Source organism: Tripterygium wilfordii, chromosome 13, assembly GCF_013401445.1.
Source record: "Tripterygium wilfordii isolate XIE 37 chromosome 13, ASM1340144v1, whole genome shotgun sequence".
Lineage (NCBI taxonomy): Eukaryota > Viridiplantae > Streptophyta > Magnoliopsida > Celastrales > Celastraceae > Tripterygium > Tripterygium wilfordii.
Window position 1 is genome coordinate 16,267,450 of NC_052244.1, and position 22,827 is coordinate 16,290,276.

General features: G+C 37.8%; 3 protein-coding genes and 1 pseudogene across 3 annotated transcripts; 1 reads left to right on the top strand and 3 right to left on the bottom strand.

Annotated features, from left to right (window-relative positions):
* Nucleotides 1-1,197: 1,197 nt before the first annotated feature.
* On the top strand, nt 1,198-2,228 carry LOC120012670 (ethylene-responsive transcription factor ERF086-like). Its single transcript, XM_038864105.1, is given in 3 exon segments — nt 1,198-1,350; nt 1,352-1,964; nt 2,023-2,228. Coding segments are annotated over 3 exon segments (972 nt in total).
* A 1,111-nt stretch (nt 2,229-3,339) lies between these two features.
* Nucleotides 3,340-14,921, bottom strand: LOC120011815 (annotated as a pseudogene).
* Nucleotides 8,445-11,605, bottom strand: LOC120011814 (probable terpene synthase 6). The gene is made up of 7 exons (XM_038862940.1): nt 11,305-11,605; nt 10,616-10,892; nt 9,938-10,310; nt 9,517-9,738; nt 9,265-9,403; nt 8,864-9,112; nt 8,445-8,785 (listed from the first exon to the last, which is right to left on the bottom strand). Exons 1-7 carry the CDS (start codon nt 11,401-11,403, stop codon nt 8,495-8,497), a joined length of 1,650 nt encoding a protein of 549 aa, XP_038718868.1. The 5' UTR covers nt 11,404-11,605; the 3' UTR covers nt 8,445-8,494.
* A 4,156-nt stretch (nt 14,922-19,077) lies between the features above and the next one.
* Nucleotides 19,078-22,602, bottom strand: LOC120012671 (probable terpene synthase 6). Its single transcript, XM_038864106.1, has 7 exons — nt 22,467-22,602; nt 21,209-21,482; nt 20,571-20,943; nt 20,146-20,367; nt 19,908-20,046; nt 19,459-19,707; nt 19,078-19,371 (listed from the first exon to the last, which is right to left on the bottom strand). The coding sequence occupies exons 2-7, from the start codon at nt 21,249-21,251 to the stop codon at nt 19,078-19,080; spliced, it is 1,320 nt and encodes a 439-aa protein (XP_038720034.1). The 5' UTR covers nt 21,252-21,482; nt 22,467-22,602.
* Nucleotides 22,603-22,827: the final 225 nt, after the last annotated feature.

A 22,827-nucleotide genomic window follows, 5' to 3' on the forward strand; every position in this document is an offset into this window, starting at 1 on the left:
AAACCATGTAGTGGTTTTCATTTAGAGTTTTTTTTTTAAAAAAAACTCAAGGATTTGGTTTCATTAGTTTGAAATTTCTACATGGTTTTCTAACATTGTATTTGTATATATATATATGCATGGTGCCATGGTGGGTATTAATAATATTGGTTGAGGGGGGTGTGTGTGTGTTTCATAGCTGATGAAGGAGGAAGTTTTTTTTTTCCCCCTTTTCTTTTACATAAGTCAGGTCCATAAGCTACTTAAAAAGTGTCAATTTCTAGGTAGATTGGCTAGCAGCAGAGCAGCTCAGCAGTTTACACACATGTGCTTACATCAACGTGATGTAATTTTGCCTCATTTACTTAAACCAGTTGGGTCAATCATGCTTGATTAGTAGAACCAGAAGAAGATAAAATATGAGTTTCTTTCATATAGTTGTTTTCCATGTTTTTATTTTTTGGAAAACATAATACAATTCAAAAAACACGTTTGATTGTCTATTTTAGGAAACATGGAACATAAAAATAACAAAAATCATTTGAAAATATTTTGAAAAACGAAAACATAAAACAATTCAAATGAACCCTTATCTTCCAAATACTCAAGGCATTTTGAACCATATTGTCATGCATTATTTTAGTAGTACAGGTCTCGGATAGGTTCATATAACAAATCAGAAAGAGGAGCTAGAAAATTTGAAATTTCTCAGGATTTACAATTCTCATGAAATGGTGGAAATAAGTTTGGTGGAGAAAATACAAAAATGTGATATGATGAGAGATACCTCTCAAACTATTAGAATGATACAATCTGAGAATTGTAGTCCCGTATCCAATTGAAGTAGTCTCCTTTACAACATATATAAGATAAAAACTAATATAAAGGAGTTGATAAATTAATAAACAAGGAATATTATAAAAAGTATAATATAGCTAGGGTTGGAAAGGATGAATATGGTATTCCATAGAATATATTGACATCTTGTACCATATATATGTCCTTTTTCCCCTCCCCTTTTCTCCATAAAATCAAATCAATCTTTAAAAGACTTGCCTATATAGCTATAACCCTTCCTCACCCCATTACCCAATTCACTACTTCCATATTCAAAACCTCTCTTCCACTTTGTGGCTCCCATCACTTGATCCTAGCTATATCCCTCTCTCAAGTCTCAACCCTCACCATCCACACACTTGAACCTAGCTATAAACGCCAATGTTTACACCCAAAACTACCTTGGAAAAACCCTTCAATGGAAGTAGTGAACCAGCTGCTGCTGCTGTTGCTGCTTCTGCTTCATCATCAAGTCATGAGGTTCAAGCTCTTCTTCAGCGTAATACATCGCAATCTGGTGAGCGAAGAGGGCGAAAAAAAGGCCGCCGAACCGGGGAGATTTCTAGGCGTAAGGCGGCGGCCTTGGGGGAGGTATGCTGCTGAAATCAGAGACCCAACAACTAAGGAAAGGCATTGGCTTGGTACATTTGATACTGCTCATGAAGCAGCACTTGCTTATGATAGAGCTGCTCTTTCAATGAAAGGCACACAAGCAAGAACCAACTTCATATACACTACTACTCATGATCACAACAACACTAGCTATGATTTTCACTCTCTCTTGTCTCCTTTTGATCTCCAAGCTCTTCTGCCACCATCACAACCATTCAATACTACTACTTGTGATCCTGCTAAGCAAATCTCCCCCATTCAAGAAACTACTCCAATCCAATCAAACAATTCAAACTCTAGTACTACATGGGTTGAAACTTCTTCACATGATCTTATTCATCATGAAGAGAGTTTTTTCTTCTCCAATGGTGAAGATGATCATAATTCTAACTCAGGCTACTTGGGTTGCATTGTGCCTGATAATTGCTTGAGACCTCCTTCTAGCGGTCCTAGCAAGCCTAGAAGTGGTTCATATGATCATAGCATCTCTGCTGAGACTAGTTTTGTCTACTCCTTCACCAGATATTGTTACAAATGTGCCTTACAATGCTTCTAGTACTTCTACAAACTTTCCCAATTATTCCTTGTATGAAGTCAACAATAATGGCTATTGTGGAGATGAGCAGTACTACAACTCTTGTGATTTATATTCTGCCATATCCAACAACCAAGTGATGGTAGAAGATGGTGGTAGCATGGATGTTATGTATCCGACGACGGTCGTCGACAATGCTGGTTTTGGGTCATCTCTTCCTGGTTTTGGTGATCAAGGAATTGATTTTGGCTACTCACTCTTTTGAGTATTTGGTGTTTGTTGGTGCAGTTGAGGGCTTTTTTTGTTAGTACTGATCATTCTCATTTGCATGCACTTTGTTATTTGTCTTTCTTTGTGTTTTCCTTTCACTGTAATTACACCTAAAAGAAGACTTCTTCAGATGTCCATTTTGCTTGCAATGGAAAAGGGTGGTTGAAAAAACTCCCCTTTTTTTTTTTTTTAAAGTTAGTTCAAACAAAAAATGCAGTCTTGTCTCTCCCTTTATCAAACATACTAATCATGAGTGATACTGCCTAATATTAGCTGTTTTTGTCCAAAACTGAATTAAATCTTACATCCCCGTAACCAAGCCGAGTGATTTATATGTAAAGCCCAACTATTTAATTTCATATTAAAGATGTGTTTTCATTGGTATAAGTATCAATGGCGATTATTCTTGAAAAATAAATTCGTGCAGACCTGTGATTTAAAGTGGAAAACATTTTCATTGTGTTTGGATTGAGACTTTCAACATGGTATTAGAGCAGTGCCTAAATCCTATTGGACGAAGGTCTCTACTTATCCATTGTTGAAATTGACACAGATTGAAATCTCACATCAATCTCACATCGTTTTTGCATAATTCAACAAGTGGTTTCTAATCAAAGTCCAACTCTTCTCACATTAAAGACACATTTTCATGGGTTTAAGTACAATGATGACGACGCATGTAATAATCAATGTGTGCTAACAAAATTTTTTTTCCCAACCACCAAAGGCGGCCGAGTTACCCATGATTTCTCGTCATTAAAAAGGAACCTTTTTTTTCCTGCTGTTTGCCTGATCTTTCCGAGACAATATATCTGTGCTAAGCAAATAACGCAACGTCTAGATTCACAAAAAGATATGTAGATTGTTCAAGAAACTAACAGAAGTCCCAGAAAACCCTATATAATGGACGTCTGCAACAACTACTACTACTACTGTTTCCTTTATTGCACAGCAGCAGCTAGCTTTCATGAATGAAAGAGTGGTTGTGTTTCAATCAATGTAGCCCTAGCCCACAACAGAAAGTGTTCATAGAATCAACTGTACATGTAACACTTCTCAACTACCTCGTGAAATACCAACCAGATGAGGACTCAATTTACAACTGAATAGGTATCTATCACACCTAGCTCCTTGGAGTCTCGTTGGGGAACAAGTAACAACTTCAAATTCCTTTCTACTTTCTAGGATGAATTGGAAGCATGTTCCCGAATTGAAATAAGGTCTTGACAGGATAGGACATGAACAGTCATCTTTTTCATTTCAAAAAAGATTGGACCAGTAAATAAACACAATAAATTCCAAAATTGGAGGCTTGGATGTAGATTTGCCTAATGCATGGAAGTGTTGTTCTTTTTCATGGTTATTTGCAAAGAAAAGGAAAGCTGTATGGGGTTTGCTAAACTTTTTGAGGGCTGGCCATGGCTTATTCAAGATAACAGGATGGCCATACAAAGATTATATGAACACGGGAATGATCAGAGCTTATGCGTGCTAAACCCAAATCGTGGAAGCATGATGAGTGAGAAACTAAGGCATCCTATTTTTAAGACTACCGAAAAGAAGAAAAAAAAATGACCTTTTTGTTCATGAATTTGATCAAAAGAGGAATGAACGGAATGGCTTAATATCCCTGCCTGGCTCATGGAGTGCCCTCTACACTGCTTCCAGCTGCATGACCAGAACTCTGACTGGACTGTTGCATACTTGAATAAGGAATTGACGCGCTAAAAACTGAACCAACAGATCCACTAGATGTACTCAAAGATGAGGACATTCTGGTCAAGCTGGAGTCCTTGCCATACCCTGACTTAATCCAGGCTGCAATTCTGCAGAGGAGGATGATGGGGCAAGAATACTGGCTGAATATCCCACAGGGTATGGGGCAACTGGCATGTCCGCAAGAGAAGATGCAGACAGACTGTAACTAAGTGTTCCCACTGGATGATCAAATTTACATGCAGGTCCAAATTTGCATTCTCCGTGCTGTGTATAATGAGCACAAGGTGGTGCACCCTGATTAAAATGAAGAAAGTGTCAGTTGCATATCACAACAAAATGAAATTACAACACATGGCAAATAAAAGCATCTAATAGTAAATTCCATGAAGGAGGCCGATTGATGATCATAATGTAAGTCTTGACCGCTGAGATCGATGTGTGAGAATTGGAAGTAGCAAGGTTATAACAAGCAGAGTTTTCAGATAACATCAGCATATGGTATATACATGAAAAAGAATGTTGGAGGAAATAAAACTAAATGACCAAAAATGGCATAAAAAATAACTTGCAGAGCAGAGAACTGCAGGTAACAGAGATGAATCCAGCAAGAAAAAAAAACTTGCTGACACAAACATTCAAAGAGCTCTTAAGAGCTTTAATTCTCCAGAACAATTTTAAAAACAAGCAATCTCATTGCACAAACTTTGATTTGGTGATAAATGATTAGGCATGAAGCAGATCTTAAAACGTAAACCCTAGATAAATGACAATAATTAAAAACCAGCTTGAGAAAACATTAATGTTTCTCAGAATGAGAAGTCAAGCAAAATCCAATCTGGGAACTGAGAGGTGGAGAGAGAAGGTAGAAAGAGATGAATTACATTACTGAATTATCATTTGCACAATTGCACACAATTGAAAGTAGTAACCAATATAATTTCAGGAGATTAAATTCCAAAGCACCACATAAACACTGCATAACTATAGACAGAAATTGTGGGTCGATCTCTATATGTAAAGCAATTAGAGGGAAAAAAAAAGATTGCAGGAACCCCAAGAAGCCTGTTATATAAAAACATCTAAAGTTTTTAAAGTATCGTACACTGATTATCCACTCCCCAATATAAAGTTATCACCATGCAAAAGTGCAGATTCTTACCGGACGTAGAGGGAGATCCATGGGGCTAAAAACAACAAGTGCGCTTTGCGCAGCCAATTCCAGTGGATGATGGTATCGACACAAGGATCCAAATTTACAGTTCCTGTTTTCATGAAATATTGACATTCTGGTTGGCCAGATCTTTCGGTCAATGGATACTCCTTCTGGCTACTGCTTGAAGGTCCAGTGGAAGAAGGTAAGGGCTGGTAAGGCCCTGTGTATCCAGGTATAGAAGGAGATAATTGTGCGACACCATATACTGAGCCTGACCCAACAGTGGGTTGAGTACTGGGAATACCTACTGGACTTACCTGCACCAGGTGAAGTAACAAAATTATTAAGCAAATAATTAATTTCAGATAAGCTGTTGCATAGAGGCTTTCATCAACAAACCTGATAAAGACTCCAGCCTGAAATAGGAACCATTCCAGGGGACAGCAAAACAGGACCATAAGGCCCTTCTACTTATGAGCCTGCCAGAAGAGGAGGCCTCGCAACCACTACCTCATACTGTTGAGATGAAGGGACAGATGGATACAGCACCGACTGATATATTGCAGGCTGAGGTACTTGCGATGGCTCAGGTGCAACTTGAGCTGGCACTGCTGGTGCTTGAACTTGTATATTTGCTGGCTGTGGGTGATGAAATTTACATGTAGCGCCAAATTTACACTGCCCAGTTTTTACATAGTATGAACATTCTTTTTCTCCCTGTCATTAGTCCAAATCAAGTTTAAGCAAACTCAGTCCCAATCTTAGGAATGCAATCCGAAAATAATCCAAAATAATCCTCATGCGTCAACATAAAGGCACGCACCGGACAAAGTGGGTATCCATAATAATTTAGCGACACAGGGCTAACAGTCCCAGCTCCCTGCCTGGGATGGTGGTACTTACAGGAAGCACCAAATTTACAGGATCCTATCCTCAGGTAGTACTGCAGATGAAGTGAAAGTGAGATAGTTAATGCCAATGCATCAGTTAACTTATGTAACAAGAAATTAAACAAGCAAAAAACATTAGAGACCATAGGCCAATAACGACCCAACCGGAACCTTAACATATACCATATATAAGAACAAAGGAGGAAAGTGTAGGCTACCATATATAGTACATTGAATGCACATTGTGGCAGAATCAGTTGTTAGCATACATCAGAACTCAGAAGTCACAAAAACATCCAAAACAGCCAAACCCACTACCTGGCAAACAGGACAACCCATTCGCTCTGGATACTCCTCTACACCAGCTCTTGCAGCACCCTGAGCAGAATCATCTTTCAAATTAACCAATAAATTCTACAATCACTTCTATCAACACCACAGATCACATTATCAAATCATCACACGTTAATCAATTTTTTTTGACATTCAGTCGAATTTCAGAGAATGATTTGACGCGAAGAAAGAAAAAATACATCATCCAATCCACAATTTAAGTATCAAACCTAACTGAACAAGAAAGATCAAATGACGTCAGTGAAACCGATCAAAACCCACAAAATAAGCCCTAAAGTGAAATAATAAATCAGTTCAATTACCGCGTCTTGGTTACGTGAATGATTGAACCGGCACCAAGACCCATACCCTCAAAATCCGGTCGTCAAATAGTATATACAATCAGCCTCGTCCGGCCGTTCCGGATACCCAAATTGCCCACCATCGCGTCCTTCACCGCTACAGCTGCTCAACTCCAACCGCCACATATGTTCTACACAAAACATTCACCAAACAAACCAGAAATCTAAAACAATAAATCACAATCCATTAACAACCACACAAAACAAAAAAAAAAACACGATCGGAATTCCATTCGCAAGTATAAGCACAATGAAGGTCACCTTCAAGTCCGGTCTCGGCTCCTGGACCGCTCCCCTCCATGGACGGATCCGATTGCCACCCTCCTGGCCCCGACCGTACCGCTCCATGGAATGCTATGCCTGAAACTCCGATCAAACTGTTTATTCTTCCTGTCCTTACCTTTCCCAAGAGAGTAGACACAGCTCGTCGGATTCCGTTCAGGTTTCTTGAAAGACAAAGTGTTCGCGTTTTTCGGTCTTAGTTTTGATCTTCTTTGTGTGTGAGTGTGTGAGAGAGGTCTTTTGCGTGAGTGTGAAGGTGGTGGTTATATACGCGCCAAACAGAAAAGTTTTCCTAAAATATTTGTCTACTGAAGCGATTTGGGGCTCTCACATTCGTCCAAATTTGAGACTCTCAAATTGCCTTATCTCCATCCTTCATCTAATCCAAAAATAACAAATAAGTTACGTGGTCTTAATATTCCCAAAATTCATGAAAATAAGAGGGATTTTTTCCACGTAAAACTTTAATGAAATTTGAGTTGAGACCCAAAACAATAAATGAGGCTTTCTCTCATCCCGTTCCACAAAGTTTCCATGAAATCTTTTGTTGGAGGATACTCTACTGACTTCATATCACTCTGTGCCCCTTGCATCGCCTCCGTCAGAAAAGATGATGGTCGAGATGGATAGCCCTGCCTTGCTTTGTCGGAGAAGATGATGGTCAAGATGGAGAGTCTTTAATATCGCCTCTCTCGGGAAGGATAATGGTCGTGACGGCATCTCGTCTTTATCGTGATAAGAGATGGAGAATCCTTGAGCGGAAAGTATGGAGGAAGAGAGAAGCAGGGGTTCGGATATGTAGGAAGAGAGAAGCAGAATTTGAAATTTGAAACTGTAAAAGTAAAATAACCTTAGATTAGACAGACCACGTGTCTTACTTGCTATCTTTGGATTAGATGGACGATGGAGATGGATGAGGGCAATTTGAGAGTCCCAAATTTGGACTAATTTGAGAGCCCCCAAATCCCTACTGTAGTTACATGAATGTCCTCTAGTGGTGTTTGTGCTCTAAGCTTGTATGAGACAAAGTTGTCCTTTTGATAGGTTATGGTGTCTAGTGTCTAATAAGGAATTCATGAATAATTCCCTATAATCGAGTACACAGAATCAATTAGGATAAAACCTAACGCATAATCACATGCATATTAAACCCAATAAAAATTGACCTCAAGATTTTTCGACTCCATAAGACATCACCCAAATGACTTTTTATACTTCGTCATTTGCATTTTAAACACAAAATTCATACAAGTGATGATCAAGCCTAAGTAGTAACTCCTACCCCCGGGACAATGAAGTCAAGGGGTCAAATCCTCTTTCCCTAGTTGCATTCTTCTTGAATATTATTGTGGTTTTATATTTATGTATTTGAAACACTTGTTACATTGTAATTGTGCATTAGATTGACATAACCCGGATATATAAGCCATATGTCTACCCTGCTCATGTCATACAAGTGAGCGTTTTCTTGAAAAAAAAAAAAAAAAACACATGAGATCCTCAACCCTTTCGGATTTACATCTTACATTGAAACTTCATCGACTACCAATGAAGTCATGTTGTCTTTCAAACTTAGTTGATCTGTGAATCCATCATCCATCTTGTATAGTTCTTCCACTGTGCGCATAAGCCCAACCAATGGCTTGAGAAGTTCCATTGACACTGCACTTGCTCTCATCCGTTCCTCATTTATATCCTTCCAAGCCTTCGTAACCATTTTCTTCAACCCTGTAACTGCTTCTTCTTCTGTGATACCATATTGCTTCATATAACACTCGACGGCCGACGCCACGTGGCGTCTCTTTTGCTCAAACTTCATATATAAATTTTACTATGTCAAATGGCAAGAAAAGAAAACACAAAACTGGTTTTTATGAATCAGGAATTGTACCTTGTGACTTCTAATGTCGTCGACAAGACAACCTATAGTCTGTGAAGCTGTCACGAATTTTGGACTACTTTCGAGCCATTCGAATGCCTCGAGTGTCGCAATTTCGCCGATTACAAAGAAAGACATCAATGGAAGAATATGGCAACAGCTTGTGATCAATCCATTTTTCAAGTATTCGTCAAATGTGGGCACATAGCCAGCATTGCACCATTGGGCCTCAACAAGGTTTCCTCTTACATATGCTTTCCACTTAACATTGGCATTGACACAAATAACAAAAGTTGTTAACACATGCTCACAAATATACTGTCTGCGGGATTCGAACCCCACACCGGCCAGCTGAACTGAGCAACTGCATGTATATAAAATACTTTTGACATAAAGTGATTAATAGATCTTACCCCATCTTTCACATAAGAGAAAGCATAGGCTCTTCCCTCCTCTTTTGACTCTTTCTCCAATTCATCAAAGAAACTTAAGAGAATCTTGTATAGAGGTCTCATATAGTCTGGCAACTCATCCATAGCAGCAATGTCCCACCTTATTTAAACGAAGAGATGGAAAAAGCAATAGTCTGTTAGTGGATTATAAGAATTCATGTGTCTTCAAATAGGCTAAAAACAAAAAGGAAAACTGAGTTGCAAGTATCAGACCTCTCCATTGCATTCGTAAAGCATTCAAGCTCCTCAAGTGTACCATATGCATCAAATGTGTCATCCAGAATTGTTATTAATATCACTAATTTACCCATAATGATCCGAGGACGAGTATATTGAGGCTCAAAAAAGGTTCCAATACCCACCAAGAAACTCTCTAGGAGTCTGTCTCTTGCGAAGGGAAAGTTCGATTCAATGTCAATGGTGTCCTTGTACCACCTGCAGTGAAATTGACCAAAAAATGTAAGTTTTACTGTTATAAATCAGATAGTTGAAAAGGTATTGTCCGGTCTGGACCCAAGATTCTCATGGTTTTGTCCTTAAAAGATCCCTCTTAGTTGAGAGAGTGGATCTTTGCTTAGAAACTACGTCGGTGGTGCACACCTAACCGACGTGGGATACAAGTCTGAACAATTACCTCGACAAATGACATAAATCCAGCTTGTGCAACAACTGTACTCGATTGAAATCTATTTTGGCGAACTTGAGTATTGGATCGTTCCTTGAATCGTCTCTTTCATAGAGAGAGATGTATTTTCTTGCTTCGATTCTAGGCAATCCCTTGTGAAAAGGCACAAGGAGTGTTTCGCTTATATGTCTTGCAAGATGAGGACTTGATTGAGTCATAAAGAACTTCAGGTGAGTCCTTGTGAACTCAAGGGCTTCATCTAGAATATCTTCTCCATGTATGCTTAAATGTGAAGCTTCGTACAAGCTTAACAATCCCTTCACATCGCTTGCGAGGCTCGCGTTGAAGCCGGATTCATCGTTCTTGAATCTCTTAAACACATCTAATTCAAAGTTACAACAAGATCTTAGGGTCTGTTTGCTATACTTATTTTCCATGCATTTTCTATTTTCTTTTTCTGAAAAAAACAAAAAATAACTTAGAAAAAACATGTTTGGTCGACCATATTGTAGAAAACACGGGGAACAGAAAAATAGAAAATCACTTGAAAACATAAAAAGAAAAAATAGATGTTTTTTGTTTTTCGTTTTATGAAAAATGAAAACAAAATAAAAACCAAAGGATCCTTGGCCACTGTATGTATATGTGTTCGGCGTGTGTTTTGGGTTATAGAGTATAGACATATACCAGAAGACATTTTGTAACCATGTTGTCTGAAAACTCGAAACATGAGTGCAATAGTATGCAAGTCATTGCGATTTTCGTCGAAAGAGATGATTTCAGCATCAAAGATGTGCTCCAGCTGCTGTTGAATTTCATGATCAAAGTGACATGATAATCCCAAACGACATAACAAGTCGATCAGAACAATCTTCTGCACTGGATGATTGCTTGGAGAGGTCATCAGCATATCCTTAACCTTTACTTTCAGTGCTTCTATTTCCTCAGTATATGAATCAAAGGCCTACATGATAGTGCGAAAGAGGAACTGTTCAAGCTTCAATGAACAATATTAATGATAGAAAACAGTCAGAGAGATATTACTGATCCCCAAAAACAAATTAACAGTATGTTTAGTATGCCTGTTTTCCATGCATTTTTTGTTTTTATTTTCTGAAAAGCAGAAAACAACCCCGAAAATGCATTTAATTGTCCATTTTAGAATCACGGGAAACATAAAATCGCTTGAAAACGAAAAAAAAATAAATGTTTTCTGATAACAAAGAAACAGAAATAGAAAACAGAAAACAACCAAATGAACCTTAAATATTCATGTGTTGAACTTTTTATTGTAATATGTTGTGCAACCCATCAGTGAGAGGAGTCCTACAACTCGATAGGCTAGCTTATTGGGTTGAATTGACGATTTAACATACCGAGTCCTCTAAGGAAAACGAAGCAAAGTCATGTTGATTCCATACTGATGGAGAAAAATTCGCCAATGGGCGTGAGGAGGGCTGAGAGCTTCGTGCCATGGATATCAAGAAATGCTTTGTTCAGAAGAAATTTAACGAGCAAGGAATGCTAAATAATCATACAATTGCACATACATTTTATAGGCAATCATCCAGAAATGGAAATTGATATAAAAATACTTCAACTTGCATATGCAAACAATCTAAACCATATTTTTGACCCATTCTAGAATAATAATTTGCCCAATAATCCCAAAATAATGTTATTATATGTCAATTGGTCCCAAATGTACATCCATAGGGTCTACTATTACGGCTAACCAGGGCCATAGCTGCATGTGGATCTAGACTGTTGGTCTGGTGGGTGGCAATTTGACAACTTGATTCTATTAATGCAAAGTGTCCGACTTTCAAATTGTTTGACTGGAGTCTATATCATGCAAATTGTTTGAATTTTATAAATCATCTTCAAAATTATTGGGGACAGAGAATAATTTAATTATTTTAATAGCAATTCACTTCAGTCTCAGATCTGGCTACTGCCACGTTGCAGCTTTTAAGTATTGTGTGTATATATAAGTTCCCTTGTTTATATTGTTTCCGCCTTCTGAGAAGATGTTCTCATAAAAGTTTGTGACCCGTTTTGAGCTGAGGCGCCTGAGTTGTTGAAGCTCTATTGTGAAAAGATGAGTGTTTCATAATAATAAGGGATGGATTTTTGTCAAGAGTGGGATGAAGTTTTACATGAAAATTGTAGAATGTTCACTATCTATTTCTCAATTGATTAACATTTTACTGAGTTGTTGAACGTTCTTGCAAAGGTTTGTTTGAAATTGCATCTCTGGTAGAAGCTTGAAGCTCCATGATGTAAATGTAGTTGGCCGAAAGGCGTGATTGATGAACAATATGTGAATATTTGTATATAATGCTTGTTGGTCTTGGGTATTGTTTAGTCAATTTATCGGTAACAGAAAATCAATGATAATGTCTCTAGCATAGCATACACTCTCTTTCTTTTCCTCTCTCCTTAATGTAGTGTCTCTAGCCCAGTTCCCTCTTCTAGTCCTCTGCTGCGCGACTTCACCTTGCGATTGCAGATGCTTGAACCCTAAAATTCACATACGAATGTTCCGTGAGGTGTTGCGCTGGGATTTGACTCGGTTCTGTGCTATTTATTTGTTCTATTCTTTGCTGTTGCTTGTTCTACTCTCTGCTGGAGCTATTCTGTGTTCTCTTTCATCGGTTCTAGAGGTGTTCCTGTTAGTCTGTTGTTCTAGTCCTGCTGGTCGACTCAGGTTCTTGATTCTATCTAATATTCTTTTTTTTTTGAATGGAAAATTTTATTAAGGCACCAAAGAGGTGCAACCCAGGAGAATTACAAAGAGGATAAATTCATAAGGTCAAAAATATTCCCTGAGAAAGAAAAACTCCAAGATTTAAGGCTATCGAACCAGCTATCTATGAAACTAGCTGAACTAGATTCTATCTTGTTGAAAATTCTATTATTACGTTCGATCCAGATCAGCCACATAACAGACATTGGGATCAGTTGAACGAAGCTTCTTTGATGCTTATCATTGCCCTCAGAGAACCATGCTAACAACTCTGTCTGCTTCTGCTGTTGTGTTCTTCGATTCAATCCTTTGAAGAGTCTCTGCTCTTGTGCTCTCTGTGTTATGTTCTGTATTCTGTACTTGGCTACTTGCATAGTTGCATTATGCCATTATCTAATTAGTTCAATCAAATATTCAAATACACTCATATGTGTATATATACATATTATATATTGATTGGATTATTTTTTCATTTATATTGTTTTCACACATACAGATATATATAATTGATGGGTTTTGTTCAATGCGATATGTGACGGTTTGTTGAATTGAAAATTTACCGAGGCTTACGCCTCATTACGCCTCGCCTCAAATAAGTCGAGCGCCTCGGTTTCCGAACCCGCCTTGTTGACGTGTCCTGTTCTTTATGGGAAAGGCATCGCATAAATAGTTGTCTCAAATCTTTAAAACATCTTATGCTATATTGAAAAGCTAACGGTTTTTATATATCTGGAATTTGCTCCTCAGAGATGATTATCAATGAGCAAGAATATTTAAAGAGGATTGGATATAAGCATGCACATATGCACAGGGAAAGAAAGTTGACAAATTCAAGAAAAGTTCATGCAAGTGCTACTTCACCAAGCAATGTACATTTAAGCTAAATCTAGAAAAGCATTTGTTGGTAGGGCAAAAAATGACCCTAACTAATAATCCAAAATAATCCTCATGCCTCAACATAAAGGTACGTACCGGACAAAGTGGGTATCCATAATAATTTAGCGACACAGGGCTAACAGCCCCAGCTCCCTGCCTAGGATGGTGGTACTTACAGGAAGCACCAAATTTGCAGGTTCCTGTCCTCATGTAGTACTGCAGATGAAGCGAAAGTGAGATAGTTATTGCAAATGCATCAGCTAACTAAAGTAACAAGAAATTAAACAAGCAAAAAACGAGACCATAGGCCAATAACAACCCAACTGGAACCTTAACATATACCATATATAAGAACAAAGGAGGAAAGTGCAGGTTACCTTATATAGTACATTGAATGCACACTGTGCAGAATCAGTTGTTAGCATACATCAGAACTCAGAAGTCACAAAAACATCCAAAACAGCCAAACCCACTACCTGGCACACAGGCTGACCCATTCACTCTGGATACTCCTCTCCACCAGCTCTTGCAGCTCCCAGAATCTGAGCAGAATCATCTTTCAAATTAACCAATAAATTCTACAATCACTTCTATCAACACCACAGATCACATTATCAAATCATCAAGCGCTAATCAATTTCTTTAACATTCAGTAGAAATTAAGAGAATGATTTGACGCGAAGAAAGAAAAATACATCATTCAATCCACAATTTAAGTATCAAACCTAACTGAACAAGAAAAATCAAATGACGTCAGGGAAACCGATCAAAACCCTCAAAAAAAGCCCTAAAAGTGAAATAATAAATCAGTGCAATTACCGCACCATTGTCACGTGGATGATTGAACCGGCACCAAGACCCATACCCGCAAAATCCGGTCCTCAAATAGTATATGCAATCAGCCTCGTCCGGCCGTTCCGGGTACCCAAATTGCCCACCATCGCGTCCTCCACCGCTAGGGCCGCTACAGCTGCTCAAACCCAACCGCCACATAGGTTCTACACAAACACATTCGCCAAACAAACAAAAAAAACCAAAACAACAAATCACATTCTATTAACAACCACAAAAAATTCACGGTCGAAATCCATTCCCTAGTATAAGCACAAGGAAGGTCACCTTCAAGCCCGGTCTTGACTCCACTCCATGGACGGATCCGATTGCGAACCCTCCTGGCCCGACCGTACTTCTCCATGCCCCTTCGTACGGACACCCGTGTACAGTTACGACGGCCCTAGAATGCTGCACCTGAAACTCCGATCAAACTGTTTCTTCTTCCTGTCCTTAACCTTTCCAGAGAGAGTAGACACAGCTCGTCGGATTCCGTTCAAGGTTTCTTGAAAGACACACACTATTCGCGGCTTTCGGTCTTAGCTTTGATGTGAGAGTGTGTGAGAGACAGCGAGGCCTTTTGCGTGGTTATATACGCGCCAAACATTGAAAAGAGTTTTCCTAAAATATTTGTCTAGTGAAGTTACATGAATGTCCTCTAGTGAAGGGGTTTGTGCTCTAAGCTACTATGGGACAAAGTTGTCCTTTTGTAAGGTTATGCTGTCCATAAATAATTTCATAAAATTTAGTGTTTTCTTTACTGCTGTCTTTTTTTTTTTTTAAATTACCGACAATTATATTATACAAATTTGTCCATTTAACATTTTATATATGTCTAAACTCTAAACCATCCATGTTCCATTCCATTGGTAGTCATGTGAGTCAGACACCTATCAATACCAAAGTCCTCTCACCTTCAAAGAGATTCATTTTTGCTCCCCAAATATAAGCTCATAAGCAATTGCTCTTGTTTAATTACATAACACAAATCACATACATAGATGACATCGATCTGCACCCATTTTATTTCATGCTAAACACGATCATATTCACCCACACTTATTGTCACACTCACACTTAATAAATTATGAACTAAATGCCCCCGTTAATTCACATCTTACATAGGCACTTCATCAACCACCACTGAAGTCATGTTGTCTTTCAAACTTAGTTGATTTGTGAATCCATCCTCCAGCTTGAATGTCTCTTTCACTGTACGTCCGCATAAGCCCAACCAGTGGCTTGATCGAGAAGTTCCATCGACACTGCACTACTTGGTCTCTCATCCATTCCTCATTGATATCCTTCCATGCATTCTCAATCATTTTCTTCAACCCCGCAACTGCTTCTTCTTCCTCTGTGATGCCATATTCCTTCATATAACACTCGACAGCCGACGCAACGTGGCGTCTCTTTGCTCAAACTTCATATATCAATGTTACAAAATGTCAAATGGCAAGAAAAGATCGAAACACAGAACTGCTTATTATATTGTTTTAATGAACTAGGAATTGTACCTTGTGACTTGTAATGTCGTCGACGAGACAAGCTATAGTCTGTGAAGCTGTCATGAATTTCGGACTACTTTCGAGCCATTCGAATGCCTCGATTGTCGCGATTTCTCCGATGACAAAGAAACACATCAGGGGAAGAATATCGCAACAGCTTGTGATTAATTAATCCATTTTTCAAGTATTCGTCAAATGTAGGCACATAACCAGCATTGCACCATTGGGCCTCAACAAGGTTTCCTCTTACATATGCTTTCCACTTAACATTGGCATTGACACAAATAACAGAAGTTGTTAACATTTACTACTGATTGAATATAAATAGTGAGCAATTTATACACAAATATGTTACCAGCAGGATTCGAACCCCGCACAGTGGACAGAAATACATGAATGGTTAGTCAGCTGAGCTGAGCACCGGTGTGTATGTAAAATACTTTGATATAAAGTAATTATTAGATCTTACCCCTTCTTTCACATACGAGAAAGCATAGGCTCTTCCCTCCTCTTTTGACTCTTTCTCCAATTCATCAAAGAAACTTAATTAAGAGAATCTTGTATTGAGGTCATATAGTCTGCAACTCATCCATAGCAGCAATGTCCCTCCTTATTTAAAGAAAGATATGGAAAAGGCAAGAGCTTTTTTTTTTTTTTGATAAAGAGGAAGGTATCTCAATATTTTATTAAAACCCTCACTTATGGCGGAGGAATACCGTGGTTACAGACAAAAATACCTTAAAAGAAAAACAAAAACAAAAACAACAACAAACCTTAAACTAAAAGACAACTTCCAAAAAGGAAGCAAAGACCGAGAAAAGAAAGAGTCTATCTCAAAACCAAGCAACGAAGTCTAAAACTTGATTGACCCTTAATTTAGCTAGCTCATCTGCAACCATAATTGAGTCCCTCTGGAGTACTCTACACAAGAACAACTTTAGACTATTTCTAGAAACCAAGCCACAAGATAGTCTCTTCTTTCAATTCCTTTCTTTGCCAGGCAGTCAGCCACATGATTGGCTTCCCTCCAAATATGATTAAAAGTGACTGGAGGTAGAACTTGCAGATAGTTGTTAATAGCATTGAAATCCTGGTCAAGCTTCCAAGGATTGCTAGAGTCGTTCTTAAGCCAAGAAATAGAATTTAGATAGTCTGATTCTATGATTATATTACCCCTTTCTCCTACTTCATATTCAACAGACAATTCCAAAGCTTTTCTAATAGCTTTAATTTCAGCTCCATTTGCCTCCCGAGATTCCACAGAGCCTGAAAAAATGCAAATGAATTTTCCCTGGCTATCCCTTAAGACACCACCAACACCTGCTTTGTTCCCTTGAAAGGATCCATCAGTATTCCATTTAAGAAATCCAAGAGGAGGGGGAATCCAGAAAACATTAGCTCTGACAGCTTTGCACAAATTTGATTTGAATTTCAACCATCACTGGAAGTCATAATTTCTAAGCCACAATAAGGAAGGGGGATGTTGATAGCTTAAGCCATAAGCCATACCTGATGAAAATTAGATAGAATATATTCTCCCAATCCAAATGACTATCCTCAAAAATCACCTTGTTTCTCTCTGTCCATAGGGTCCAAGTAGTGGTAGCAGACATCAAATACCACACTTTCTTCGTATCTTTACCAGAGGCAAACGACAACCATTCTTCAAATAAATTAGAAACTGATCTTGGAGAGCACCAATCCATACCCCACCAATTCATTATTCTATACCATATTGAATTTGCTCCATTGCAGTGCAAGAGGAGATGATCAATTGTCTCTGAATGAGAGCTGCAAATTGGGCATAAATTATCATCCATAATGCCTAGTCTGTGAAGCCTATCTCTTGTATTGACTCTGTCATTCAGAACTAACCAATTGAAAAAATCCACCTTTGGAGGAGCCAAAAGGCAAGAGCTTGTTAAAAGACATTTTATAGAGGCTCTAGTTGAGCTAGAGCCCATTTTAGAGCTCATTGACGAAATAATATAGCTTGCTTGACACATTTACATTTTTTTTTTAAAACCAAGAACGATATCATACAAGTTTGTCTTTTGGGAATCCGATATGGCCTAAACATGGATCTTCAAGCGTGTATAGAAATTTTTCACTTGACGATACTGTAAGGGGTCAAAACGGCGCAAAGGTATTTCTCATAGTTGAAATCAAACATAAGACCTTTGAGCCCATTCAATTTGGCCCTAGAAAGATTTTTTTTGGTAACCAAGAATTCTCTCGCCTAACATGCCCATCGGACAATTGGGCTAGCTCATCACTAGGCTATCACCCAAATGATTGTTTTATCCAAGGTGAAAGATCTTAGAGGATTATTAGAAATCATGCGTCTTAAAAAAGGCTAAAAACAAAGAGAAAACTGAAAGAAACAAAGTTGCAAGTACCAGACCTTTCCATTGCGCGCATTCATAAAGCATTCAAGCTCCTCAAGTGTACCATATGCATCAAATGTGTCATCCAGAATTGTTATTAAGATCACTCATTTACCCATAATGATCCGGGCACGAGCATATTGAGGCTCGAAAAAGGCTCCAATACCCACCAAGAAGCTCTCCGGGAGCCTGTCTCTTGCATAGGGAAAGTTTGATTCAATATCAATGGTGTCCTTGTATCACCTACAATGAAATTGAACAAAAAAAATGTAATTCCATTCTTATTGGATGTTATTGTGGTTTTTATATTTATGTATTTGAAACACTAGTTACATTCAAGACTTGTAGTCTTGTATCGGATTTGACATAGCACAACTGAATGATATAAAAAACATTTAGATACTTAGCATTTTCGATTTACAATCTCACTAATACGATCAAAATAAAGAATAGGGAAGGAAATGTAGAAAGGAAGAGAGTCGAGAGGAATTGAGAGAAGATACTTGTAGGATAACTGTCCATATTCATTCATTCATTCATGCGTAGACCATATTTATCCGTACAAACTAACTCATGCATACGTGAAGCAAACCTGCGTACAATTGCAAAGTACAAGGAACATGCATGCTAGAAAATAAACAACTACTAATGATAACAACTGCTAGTGGGAACAACTGCAAGCCACAATTCATAACTACCCATCATGACGCAATCATAACTATCCATGACCCATTCTCCTCGATCTCCTGACATGCAGGAACCATAATGCATGGCAGGTATCAGTCTTGCATGCATTTATCACTTAGGCACTCCAGTCTCCACCAATGAAGTTATGCTGTCTTTCAAACTTAGTTGATCTGTGAATCCATCATCCAGCTTGTATATCTCTTGCACCGTGCGCATAAGCCCAACCAGTGGCTTCAGAAGTTCCATTGACACTGCACTTGGTCTCATCCATTCCTCATTTATATCCTTCCACGCGTTCGCAATCATTTTCTTCAGCCCTGCAACTGCTTCTTCTTCTTCTGCGATGCCATATTGCTTCATATAACACTGGACCGCCGAAGCAACGTGGCGTCTGTTTTGCTCAAACTTCATATATATATTATATCAATGTTACAATGTCAAATGGCAAGAAATGAAACAAAGAACTTGTTTTTTATGAACTAGGAATTGTACCTTGTGACTTTTAATGTCGTCGACAAGACAACCTATTGTCTGTAAAGCTGTCATGAATTTCGGGCTACTTTCGAGCCATTCGAATGCCTGGATTGTTGCGGCTTCTCCGATTACAAAGAAAGACATCAATGGAATAATATGGCAACCGCTTGTGATTAAGCCATTCTTCAAGTATTCGTCAAATGTAGGCACATATCCAGCATTGCACCATTGGGCCTCAACAAGGTTTCCTCTTACATATTCTTTCCACTTAACATTGACATTGGCAGAAATAACAGAAGTTGTTAAAACTTTACTACTGATCGAGTATAAATAGTGAGCACAAATATGCTATCCGCGGGATTTGAACCCCACATCGTGGGTAGAAATTGATGGATGGTTAGCAAGTTGAGTTGAGAATCGACGTGTATATAATATACTTTTGACATAAAGTAACTAATAGATCTTACCCCATCTTTCACATAAGAGAAAGCATAGGCTCTTCCCTCTTCTTTTGACTCTTTCTGCAATTCATCAAAGAAACTTAAGAGAATCTCGTATAGAGGTCTCATATAGTCCGGCAAGTCATCCATAGCATCAATATCCCACCTTATTTAAACGAAGAGATGGAAAAAGCAATAGTCTGTTAGTGGATCATAAGAAAATAGGCTAAACACAAAAAGGAAAACCGAGTTGCAAGTATGAGACCTCTCCATTGCATTCGTAAAGCATTCAAGCTCCTCAAGTGTACCATATGCATCAAATGTGTCATCCAGAATTGTTATTAATATCACTAATTTACCCATAATGATCCGAGGACGAGCATATTGAGGCTCGAAAAAGGTTCCAATACCCACCAAGAAACTCTCCGGGAGTCTGTCTCTTGCATAGCGAAAGTTTGATTCAATGTCAATGGTGTCCTTGTACCACCTACAATGAAATGGAACAAAATATTTAAGTTTATTGTTATAAATTGGATACTCAAAGGGGTATTGTCCTTTTTGAACCCAAGACCCCCACGGTTTTGGTTTTGTTCTTAAAAGGATCCCTTAGTTGAGAGAGATTTGATTTTTACTTATAAATCATATCGGTGACTCATACATAATCGATGGGATACAAGTCTTAACATTTACCTCGACAAATGACATAAATCCAACTTGTGCAACAACTGTGCTCGATTGAAATCTATTTTGGCGAACTTGAGTATTGAATCATTCCTTGAATCGTCTCTTTCATAAAGAGAGATGTATTTTCTTGCTTCGATTCTTGGCAATCCCTTGTGAAAAGGCACAAGCAGTGTTTCACTTATATGTCTTGCAAGATGAGGACTTAATTGAGTCACTAAGGACTTCAGGTGAGTCCTTGTGAACTCAAGGGCTTCATCTAGAATGTCTTCTCCATGTATGCTTACATGTGAAGCTTCGTACAAGCTAAGCAGTCCCTTCACATCGCCAGTGAGGCTCTCGTTGAAGCCAGCTGCATCGTTCTTGAATCTCTTAAACACATCTGATTCAAAGTTACTACAAAATCTTAGGGTTTGTTTGATGTATTTATTTTTCATGCATTTTGCTATTTTCATTTTTTGGAAAACAAAAAATAACTTCAAAAACATGTTTGGTTGCCCATTGTAAAAAGCACGGGGAACGGGTAAATAGTAAAATCACTTAAAAACATAAAAAATGAAAAAAAAAAATAGACGTTTTTTGTTTTTCGTTTTATGAAAAATGAAGACCCTTAGTGACACTATGTGTGTTTAGGGTTATATACATACCAGAAGACATTTTGTAACCATGTTGTCTGAAAACTCGAAACATGAGTGTCGTAGCATGCAAGTCATTGCGATTTTCGTCAAAAGAGATGATTTCAGCTTCAAAGATTTGCTTCAGCTGCAGTTAAATTTCATGATCAAAGTGATATGATAATCCCAGACGACATAATGAGTCGATCAAAACAATCTTCTGCACTGAATGATCGCTTGAAGAGGTCAACATATCCTTAAACTCTACTTTCAGTGCTTCTATTTCCTTAGCACATGAATCAATGACCTACATGATAGTGCATGCAAAACAGGAACTGTTCAAGCTTCAAATAAACAATATTAATCATAGAAAACAAAAAACAGCCACAGAGACGTTACTCAACAAAAACATTGAACATATATGGTTGGTGCAAACCAAACAGCCATTTCTTGGCTCTAATTTTAAGACAATTTTGAGGCTATCTTATGGTCAAATGGAAATTGTCCCATTTCAAACAATTTTGGAACCATTTTGACATTTGTTTCCAAATAACCCTCACCTAATTATTGAACTGCCCAAAATACCCTTATAATTTCTTCACAACCAACAACTAATGACCATATGATGCATATTTATTTTGTATTTATGAAAAAATGTATGAACTTATATGGATATATATATATATATATTTGTAAGACGAAAAATTATGAAACTTTTTTATTCATTTATAAATATTTTAATTAGTTATATTTGTTTTAGAAATTAATTGTTTATTTATTTTGACATTTATATGCATTTGTCGTAACGAAAATGCATAATACTCCTGCATTTAATTTGTCACAGAATATTATCCATCATATATGTTACTAGCAAAAGTTGAACCAAACACTACTAAACATTCCGATAGCATATCTACCACTGATAAAATTGTATGTCAAACGGAGGCTAAGTGTATGATTGGTATGTGTTTGTTTTTCATGTTTTTTTTTTTTTCAAAAACAAAATAAGAAAGCCCAAAAATACATTTAATTGCCCATTTTAGTAAACACAGGCAATAAAAAATCACTTGAAAACAAATAAAAATGCACTTTCCTCGTAAAATTGAAACATAAAATATAAAATGAAAAATTGAAACAAAAAATGAAAAACAGAAAACAACCAACAAGACCTTTGGAATATCCAACACTTGACTTGACTTTTTACTGTAACAGGTCGGGTAATCCACAAGTGAGAAGAAGTGCTAGTTTTCAATAGGTTAGCTTATTGGGTCGAACTAATAATTTAACATACCGAGTCATCCAAGGAAAACGAAGTAAAGTCATGTTGATTCCATATTGACGGAGAAAAATTCGCCAACGGGCGAGAGGAAGGCTGAGAGCTTGGTGCCATTGATATCAAGAAAGGCTTTTGGTCAGATGAAATTAACGAGTAAGGAATGCTAAGCAATCATACAATTGCACCTGTCTTTATAGAAAAAGATTCAGAAATAGTAATTCCCATAAAATAATTCAACTTGCATATCCAGACAGTATAATGCTCCGTTTGTTTGACGGAAAATCAACCTCCTGAAAATATTTTCCTAATTTTGTGGTGTTTGGAGATAAAAAAGCGAAATTAGTCAAAACAAAATTTATAATAAGTCAACTCAAAA